The sequence below is a fragment of the Ixodes scapularis genome, unplaced genomic scaffold (genome assembly GCF_016920785.2).
Source record: "Ixodes scapularis isolate PalLabHiFi unplaced genomic scaffold, ASM1692078v2 PGA_scaffold0__279_contigs__length_252992795, whole genome shotgun sequence".
NCBI classification, from domain to species: Eukaryota; Metazoa; Arthropoda; class Arachnida; order Ixodida; family Ixodidae; genus Ixodes; species Ixodes scapularis.
This window is the reverse complement of record NW_024609835.1, coordinates 73,246,707-73,257,026: the sequence shown is the minus strand read 5'-3', so window position 1 is coordinate 73,257,026 and position 10,320 is coordinate 73,246,707. Positions and strand designations below refer to the sequence as shown.

The 10,320-nt window shown below is 45.6% G+C and overlaps 1 protein-coding gene across 1 annotated transcript; it reads left to right on the top strand.

The window, feature by feature from the left end:
* The first annotated feature begins 504 nt into the window (after positions 1-504).
* On the top strand, positions 505-2,121 carry LOC120843819. Its single transcript, XM_040215256.2, has one exon. The coding sequence runs from the start codon at positions 505-507 to the stop codon at positions 2,119-2,121; it is 1,617 nt and encodes a 538-aa protein (XP_040071190.2).
* Positions 2,122-10,320: the final 8,199 nt, after the last annotated feature.

Sequence of the window (10,320 nt, the reverse complement as noted above, 5' to 3'; positions counted from 1 at the left end):
ACGACTTTGAAGCAATTCTGGAACCGACTCAGTCGACAGGCAATGTTTACGAGAATCACGTCCCCAGCTCTTTCTGTCTTCTCGTCATCCGGTCGAACGATTCGTCCATTGTTGAGGAATACCTTTATCGCGGACCCGACTGCGTAGAAAGATACAGTTTGATTCTCAACTTTCTAGCGACGGAAATACACGATTGATTAGGTCGAGTAAAGTGCCTCTTGAAATGACTAAAAAAACGAGGCTTCCCGAGCAGACTCTTCCCGCTGTGGTATTTGCTACGAAAGCTTTAGCAAGAAAATTAAAACTCGCGACCACGACCACATGACGGTAGAGTATAGGCGAGCGCTTTGCTCCCAGTGTAACCTAAACCATCGAATCAAAGAACATACCGTTCCACTCATAGCGCATAACCATTCCTACGACCTCATTTTCTTTCTAGGCAAGCTTAATTTGTTCGAGTCCAAGGATATTAACGTACTCGGAAGCTCGTGCCAGAATTTTAAAATGTTAGAGATAGGCAACCTTTGCTTTATTGACAGCCTCGCATTTCTTAATGCAAGCCTGGAGACGATCGTGCAAAATCTCCACTCTAAGAAAACAGAGCATTTTTGTTGCCTTCGTCAGTCCTTTCCCGAGCACGTCGACCTCCTTGCCCACAAAGAAGTGTTTTGTTACGATTTCATTACAGGCTTTGAGAGTTACGAGGGTCAAAGCCTTCCGCCACGACAGTCCTTTTTTAACAAGTTGGCTGGGATCAGGGTGTGTGAAGAAGACTACGAACATGCGCAGGTCGTTTTCGGTACCTTTGGTTTGAAGAACCTTGGAAAATACAGCGACCTTTACCTAAAGACGGACTGCCTCCTACTTGCCGATGTTTTCCAAAACTTCAGACGGTGGACGCTGGAGACGTACGACATTGAGGCTTTACATTTCGTATCGTTACCGTCCCTAAGCTTGTCGTGTGCGTTGAAACAGTCGAAAGTAAGACTGCAGCTAATTGACGATCCTGACACATATCTCATGATAGAACAGGGTATTCGCGGAGGGGTTACCCAATGCACGACCCGTCATGCTGTCGGAAATGTTCCGGAAACGGATATGTTTAACCCACAGCACGAACCGTCTCAGATTTCGGACTTGGACGTAAACGGTCTGTATGCGGCGACAATGAGAGAAGCCCTCCCAGTGTCGGACTTTGAGTGTTTGACGAAAGACGAGATTTCCTGCCTGAACATTGGTGACGTTCCAGATGACGCTCCGACGGGCTACATTTTGGAGGTAGACCTCAGATATCCTCATGACTTGCACGAGATTCATTCTGACTTTCCCTTGGCCCCGGTGAAGCAAAGCGTTCCCTACGATTGGTTTTCCGGCTATCAAAAAAGTCTCATTGGCAAGTTTGAAATGCCCAAAGAGGAATCCACCACGAAGCTGTTGCTCACACTTCACGACAAAACGAAATACGTTTTGCACTACCGGATTTGGAAACTGTACACCCAGTTAGGACTAGAGGTCACCGAAATTCACCGAGTCCTAAATTTCTCGCAGCGAGCGTTCTTGAAGGAGTTTATTGATTTTAACCACCAGCTGAGACAGCAGGCAACCAACTCTTTCCAGAAGAATCTTTCCAAACTGTTCACGAATATCATGTATGGCAAAACGATCGAGAATGCCCGTAAACATGGACACATTAAACTCTGCGTTAAAGAGGACGACGTACTGAAAATGCTTAAGAAGCCGACCCTGACACAGTTTCGAGCACTTAGCTCGCAGGTCGTAATTTTGCAGTTTGCTCCGAGAGTGATCAAACTCAAACAAACGCTCTACGCAGGGTTCTCAAATCTTGAGATATCACAAATAGTATTGTACGACTTCTTTTATAATCAACTTCGTCGTGCGATCCCCTCAACAGGGTCTCTTTACTGCGACACGCATTCCTTCTTCCTACACCTCCAAAGATCAGACGTAGACGACAAACTGCTCCAACGCCGAGACGCATGCTTGGATACATCTGGATATCCAGAGAGTCACAAGCTCTTTTCAACCGAAAACAAAATGAGGCTCGGTGTGTTAAAAAATGAATATCCGACTACTCACTTAATGGCTTTTTTTTTTGCTTAAAACCAAAGCTATACAGCTTCAAAACAAGCAGTAACACGTGTTGCGTAAGAGCCAAAGAGGTAAAAAATCCGAGTCTCGCAAGTTCACCTACGAGCTGTACAGGCATGCTCTAGAGACGAAAACTTTGCACAGAGTGACGCAGCACTTGATTGCTCGAAAACCTAACGAGAACAAAAGCATCTCGGTCGAAAAGATTGCTATGAATCCGTTCAACAACAAGCGATACATTTGCAGCGACGGGATTACGACGTTCCCTTTTGGTCACAAGAGCATTTTCGGAAGCGAGCGATCTGCCTCCTCATCACATGCCTTGTAAATATTTTGGACTGTAGCGCAATTGCTCGTGTTTCCCACCGGTGTGTCTTGAAACTTCTTGTGTCCATTTTTTTTTCTTTGTGTAATCCGCTAGTGCATGGAAACCGGATCCTATCTCTCTTCTCCCATCTCACACCCTGACCTTGTAAATATTTTTTTTTTGATTGTAACGCGCGCGTTGCTCTGTTATTCCACTTTTTTTTCTTTTTTTGCCTCGGATGTGTTTTGATATTGCTTGTGTTGTACATTTTTGTTTAAAGTGTTTCCAGTGCTTTCTTTGTCGCGTAGAGTGAATTTCAACACCGTCTTTGTATTTATAAGTGTGCGTGTTTTTAGAGCAAATAATAATAAAAAAAAAGTATCTGTCTCGTTTTCAGCGCGTATGGATGCGATCCCGCTCCGATCCATTTCCCACACAGGCTCCGTTCAGCAGACAGCTAAAATTAGCGAGAGATGCCGTGAGCGCGAGAGTTGTCGACATCTACCAAGCTGCCGCTAACATTATCGAGAAATGTCGCGTGATAATGATGAAAAGTTCACGCTAGCTAAGGGATTCAGGTGCGCGCCATCTACAAACAGATTCGGCAACTCACACGCATTGCGCGTGCGGAAAAATACGGATGCGCATCTTAGGAAGACGTGCAATTTAACTTTTCAGCAACAGATGGCGCAAGGTCAGACCCATGCCGCAAGATGTCGCTCATGCCCTAACAACAAAGGCGCTTAGCACCAAAAGACACGCGCCATCTATGAACCGAGGTGTCAACTGCACAGCAATTCAAATATCACGTGACGTTGGTCACATGGCCCACAGGGAAAACACGCGACAATGCATTTCTCGTCACTAATCACTAATCGTCACTTCTCGTAATAGAAAGCGATGAGGTCGCACCCAATCAATTAGTCTCTGGGTCGCCTGCCCGAATCTTTGCTGGGAGAGCGGCTGTTGTACTTCCTCTTCTTTCAATGCCAAAGGAAAACAACAAGGGGATCGCCGTGCATGCTCTGTTCCGCAGCAGCGAGCACGACACAAGGAGCGTGAGGGCGCTAACAAAGCGCTAACAAAGCGCTTTTCTACCCCCCTCAGAGCGCTAGAGAAGCGAGCACGGCACAAGGAGCGTGAGAGCGCTAATAGAGCTCTGACAGAGCGCTACTGAAGCGCTAACCGAGCGCTACATCACGCGCTAGGAGGCGCCACATGAGTGCTCCTTCGAGCGCTCACGTAGCGCTAATTTAGCGCTTCGCTGTATGTGTAAACCGGCGCGCTAGGAAGCGCCACATGAATGCTCCTTCGAGCGCTCACGTAGCGCTAATTTAGTGCTTCGCTGTATGTGTGAACCGGCCTTTACGCTGCCCTGTTACCAATACTCCGAATTCCTCGTTACTGTTGCTCCCCTAGGGGATTAAAGGTGGCAGCGCATTTGGTCCCCCGAGGGACTAAGTCGCGCTCCCTTTTTTCTTAGAGTGTAGGCTTCCCATTTATTTATTTATTTATTTATTGAGGTTACCTGCATCGCCTTGGAGGCATTATTGCAGGGAGAGGTTTACAAAGAACAGTTCAGCTGAAAACACAGATGGAAACACATTTCCGTTAAGCATGTTCCATTCTAATGCAGTTCGAACAAAATATGATTTACAACAAGAGCTAATGGTTGCAACCTTATATTGGTGGTCCACTCTTTCCGACACCTAGAAAGGACATCGAATGTAATTTTCTTTACTGATGCAAGTTTTATCATTATAAAGACAGTAGAAAAATTTTAGTCTTAGATTTTTTCGTCTGTACGACAGCGGCTGCCAGTGTAACTGTTGCTTTATGGCCGTGACGCTTTGGTCAAGAAATGCTCGTTGCGGCTCGTGGCCACGCCTAATTCCGTTACACTTCGCTCCATGCATTGGAGATGGGGACGCCACCTCCTGCCCATTATAACCTCCTTGGTACTAAACTGTAGCTTCCATGGTTCAGCTTCGTTTTATTTCTACATGGTGGCGACAATCGTTCTCTGTGCGTGCCCTGTGTTGCTCAACCTATTTTCTGTGCATTGGTTGTCCTGTTATCCACCTCCTGCAATCCCCATCATCCGCAAGCATGCTGTCCAAGTATTGTGCGCCCGCCGGAAAGAATATCCAGTCTTCTCGGAAGCAAGGCTGCAACTAGGGCTGCTCGGATCGTGGCTTGGACGTCGTCGGCTCCCACGAACCGCGTCCGCGAGCCTCACGTCGTTTGCTTGGTTCCTTTACGTTTCCGGCGATGAATTCCCCAGCCTTGGCCTCATCCCTATGGGACCTAGCTGGTGAAAAACAATCTACGACAACGCGGCGATTTGGAATGTTACGATAAGTAGCTCTTAAAACATCAGTGGCTCCCCTTCAATTGTGGGCTCTCTCTGTGTGTGTAGGAGCTGCAAAGAGAGCTTCGGTGTGAACGCTCTTACCTTCAGAGTGTGCAAACTCTTCGAATGTTATTCAACAGGCAGCGCTGCGAGCCGTGCACTCTAAAAAAAAGGGAAGAGAAAGGGAGGAAAACAACGATGTTCCTCCCTGTCGCCAACGGAACGGAGGAAATTGCCCTTGTTCCTCCCTTTCACCTATCCACATGCAGCGCGACCTAGTGGCGCTTGAAAAAGGGACGAAAATTCCTCCTCTATATTCGTGGCGCCAGCGGCGGTTCACCGCAAACATGTTTAATGGCGGTGACGGCAACTTGAGCGCTTGGTAGCTTGGTTGCCGTCACCTTCGCGAGAAACGTATACTCTTGAAATAAAGCGTACGTACCATACAGCGAAAGGTAATCCGTGAGGCGTATATTTCAGTTCTGTATAAAACAGAACGGCATATCCAGTCGATAGGGACGAGCACTGCGTTGCGGTGAGCGACTCCGTCCGACACACGCTGTAGTCCGCCCACATCGGAAAAACGACCGGCTTGCGGGAACACGCGTTTTTCAAAAACCATATCCCCGCACAAGAAATGACACTGCAATGACGATTCGGGGAAGGGACGAGGCAACGGATCCGGAAAGCAAGGTCAACTATGCATTCGGGAAGAGTCCACTTGGAAGAAAGGGTAGTACAGACATTCCATTCTCGTTGCGGGGCAAAGTGGGGGCGGAGGGCAGATCCGCGGGCTTGAAGAAACGCATGATTCGACAGAGCCAACGGTTCACCGCTGCTTCTTTTTAGTTTGCGCTGCGCCCCATCTCCTGCTACATGTCAAAACTCGCACTAAAAAAAAAAATAAAAAAAAATTACGTTTTTTTTTTATTTGGCTGACTTAGTCTATTATCACGCGATCCCTTTTGTGTCGCGAAACGAGCGCAACTAACCCGGCGTCGACAACCTAAATCTCAAACTCGTCGCCAGCGTACTGGACGTACTTATAAAGGAATCAAACATGAACAGAAGCACTCGATAATAAATTTAAATACTACTTAGATAGAGAAATAAATAGAAGATTACTAACAATTGCTTTACGAACCTCCATTTTAGCTTTCATGTCCGAAAGAGTTCCGTTGCGTTAGCACTCGGAACGCTATATTCTGCACCGGGCTGCAAACGTCCTACTAGAACACGAAAACGCGGCTCCGCTACGGTATATATAGCGGAAGCCATAACGGATTGCGTATGGAGTTGCGGGAGTGAATAAACGATCCATTAAAACTCTCAACACGGGCTTTTTAACTTTCTGACTCCGGCAATGTGACGTTTTCAAGCGGTTGCATTATATCACCAAAGACAGTCTTATTTTAGTTGCCTGCTGAGGATACCAAAGTCATGGTTCGTGGGCCTTTATCACGCCCGGCCCTTACTTTTTATAGAAAAAAGCTCCAGATTAGTAAATTAAAACAATTCTAAATTTCTGTAACACCGGTGACAAAGCATGAACCAAGATATCTTCTCTGCTGTTTCAAGAAGTCTTGTTAAAATCAGTAATCTTGTTTGTTTGAAAATCCGCTGAACTTGTGCAACAATTAAAATGATTAATTACCCCACCAAAACTGAAAATAATTACACTGGCACTGAACACTTCAATCAAGCAATAGCTTGATTGCAATGTTTAGCACAGTGTACTGCATTTCAGCACTGCATTGTCAATATAATTCATCGAACTTATTCAGAAGAAAATTATTAAATTTTAGTTAATTAGCCTAATGATCTACATTTACTTTGCTCGGGGTGTTGAATTAAGAGATGGGGGCTATTCCACAAAACAATTCAAATAATGTATTAAGTAAGAGTAATACTTACTCCGCATCTCCGTGCTTTTGCGCCAAATGATGGCAGTCACCGAAAAAGTCGGATTCAAAAATAAGACTGCCATATATAGAGCTAGTGGGAACTTGGCGTACGTAGAGACGAGGGGGCCCGGTGTTGCTGCGTTGTTGCTGTTGTGTGCGTGGTTGATCTGCGCGTGTTCCGTGTATTTTGTATGTTCAGTGATGTATGTTATGTTCGAACGCTACCATGTGGCGTTCGAAAGTCGGCAAAACCTAAAGAAAAAAAAAAGCCTCTCCGACTATTTTTTTTTGCCGTTTTGAGCGCCATCTGTTGAAAGCTATATCACTTACACGAGGGGAGGAAGTTTCCTCCATTGAGAGAAAAAAAGGTGGCAAATTTGCTCCCTTCTTAGGGGAGCGAATTTCCTCCCCGTTTTGTAGGAGGAAATTTCCTCCCTTTATAGAGCAATATAAGGGACACGCGAGTTCCTCCTTTAAGGGAGGACGTACTACTCCCTTTTTTTTAGAGTGTGAGCCTTTGGCGTTGCTTCAACTCGCAGTGTGGTTCTCAAAATGGGCACTTATACTCTTTTTCATACATAGCGTGCAAAACTGTCAAAGGTAGTGAAGTGGTGCGCATGAAAATACGGAGAAAAATGTGTTCTTCCGCGTGTTTCGTGGACGAGCGGTAGCGCTGCTCTAGCGATACCGACGTCTCGGTGGCAGTGGTTCGAACCCACATTGCTTGCTTTGCACCAAGTTTTTTTTTTCTTTTTTAGACATACTTTTTGTGCAAGATTGTGCGCATTGCCGAACTGCATATTTCAATTCCTCCTTCCTTCTTGCTTTTTATTTATAAGTCGCCGAGACCCCACATTTCTACCGTCTGCTCTGCCGCTATGCAAGTGTTATTTGCTTCCAGCACCAAGTTATATTTTTGTTTCGTGCAGCGTGGAATGAGGATATGCACTGATAGCAGCATTGTCCCAGAATTTATAATACGACGTTAATCGACAATAGTTGCCGCCTTTACAGTTTATTATGAAATAGCTGTCAAGGGTAGGAATCCCTCTCTCGGGGTACTTGCAGCGCACCTTCAAACGAATGGCGTTGTGTGTGAATTCGGCACGCTTGACGGTCCCCGTGCTTAAAACTTCTACACTGCGAGGTCTTCGCTTTGGGGACGCCACCTTGCCAGATAGACACTGCGCCTTGTAATTCGCGAATGTATGGGCGCACACTCGGGTGTCGTTACTGGCCGTCACCAGGACTTCATGACCGACTTCTCCGGGAAACGCGTTCTTGTACTCGCGTACACGTTAGCGATCACCTGCTTGCACTTTTTCAAGGTCTTCGCACAACGAATCTTCGAAAATATCCGAGCAGGAGAGGTACTTGAGCTTGCTGCGCAAGGCATTATTTGATTAAAACCAGCCAGTGCCACACAACCCGAAAACCCGCAGCGGCTGCCGCACGGACGAAAACGAAAACAATTTAAAGTAGTTCACATTATCATTCCTTTTTATTGAAAAAAATCTGTGCCCCACTGCAACCATAACACCGCTATGAGTTGCTAGCTCCAAGCAGGCACGTTTTTTTACTTTTTTAAAATTGTTTTTGAGGGGACGCACTATTTTATGGGGCGAACGTAGACACGGTCGGTAATGCAAACCGGTCGGCGATGCAAACCGGTGCGCTAGCTTTAACTGCGTTGCACGCTATGTATGAAAGAGAGCATAGTCTTGAATAAGCTGCTGCACCTTCCCTCGCTTCCAGAGACGCACCCCACGACAATTCTAGAAATATGTAAAATGCAGACGCAGATTCGGTTTAGAATAATACGCACGACGCGAAACTTGTTGGATTTCTTATAAAACGAATTCTCAAAACCTGTACTACCAAGTGTAGCTATGTGGAAGGATGCCCGCTTCATAAGGAAGCGAACCCAGGTTCGATGCAAAAAATAAACATACGTGTTTTTTTGTTTTTTTACAATTATTATTGAGAAAAATAAATGTCGACGAAACTTCGTACATACTTTTTTTTTCCTTTCCTTTTTAATTTTTTTGCACAATTATTATTGAAAAAAAGATGTCGAGAAAGCTGTGAACTAAATGGTATGAGACTCCCTTTCTAGATGTGCATAGGGAAACGGCGGGGCTTGGGTTGCCCGCTGGGCGCCGCGAACAGCATTCATACTGTTTTGTTCTTTGGTAGGGCAAATGCTGCTGACCTGTGACTCCCGTTGAGAAGGGGAAGGGTCAAAACAGGGTCACAGAAATCATTGACTCTCTAAGAGAGTCGGAAAGTGTCAAACGGAGTCATAGTGGCAGCGAAAAGAGTCATGGAAGCAGCGACGCACTTTGGACTCCTTTTTTTTAAGTGTATGACTTTTCTCCTACTGGTTATCGCTTGCAAATATGGAGCGCACCAGCTAGCTGCGTTTCAACGCTGCCTATTGTTATCGCCCTTTGGATGCTGCATAGGCAACACATAAAGTACACGACAATAATTTACCCTTTTCAAAAATCAATGAATTAACACTGGCGGCAGCATTATTTTGGGCGCCGCTTCGTGCACGAAGCACATGACTGGGTCCGAGTTTACGCCAACCTCAGACGCAGTACTTGTGTCCATTGCATGCTCAAAAAAGTTGCCCCAGATAAAGCGGCCACGGGGAATATACGCAGCAGCTTTTGAACCTTTTATCGATTTATTTTCAGTCATATATTTAGGAACACGTTTTCCCCTTTCTTGGAGACAGAGTTTTCGGTCACGCCTGTAGCTTGACCATGTTCTCCGAAATCCAGTCAATGTAGGCCGACACCCTGGTGAAGAAGCCCCGTGTAGGATAGCCACAATCATAGAAGGACGCGGTCACTCCGACGAGGATGGATGAACCGTCTTCCTTCTGCACCGCAGGACCTCCGGAGTCACCCTATATACGAAATACGAGCCCGACATCGGTGCTTTGTTTTCATTCTACTCGCACACGGTAATTACAAACAGAGTTTTACCGACTAAGTGGCCGGCCTACATGAGCTCATGACTTCTCCCGTGTGTAGTTTTAATAGGAATATTAATTTTTAATATAAAAAGAACGAAAATCCAGCAAGCATTTTTTTTTTTTGCGATATGTCCTACCTAGGCTATGAAATACTATAGGTTTATGTGTGCACTTTGAAAAAATATGCTCTGCGTACATTCAGTTCACCAATCCAGTTCGGTCACCTTCCGCATATTTTTACCAAAACGTCCTTGTCAACTTGTGACTAACGCGTTACTTAGAAGAGTATCATTGCATTTAAAACCTCACCTCAATATTAACCTTGACTCAACAAGATGTGCTTGCTTGCAGTTAGATATGCCGCTCTGAAGCCCGTAATTTATGTGAAGGGCAAACCGTTGTAGTCCTAAACTGGGAGTTAGATTATTCGTTCAAGGGTGTTTCGAGAACTTTATACTACTTAAATTCCCGCGAGCCAATCCTGAACATGCCTAACGTCACTCACAGCGCATGGGCCCGTTCCGGGGGATCCGGTGCAGAACATCATCTTTTTGTCGCTACAGTCTTTTATAGGAACTGACACAGCGAGCAGTTGCGAGGAAGATGCTCCGCCTGGAATAAGAACAATAATATCAGATTTCCTTTTATCTCCAGAAAAAGG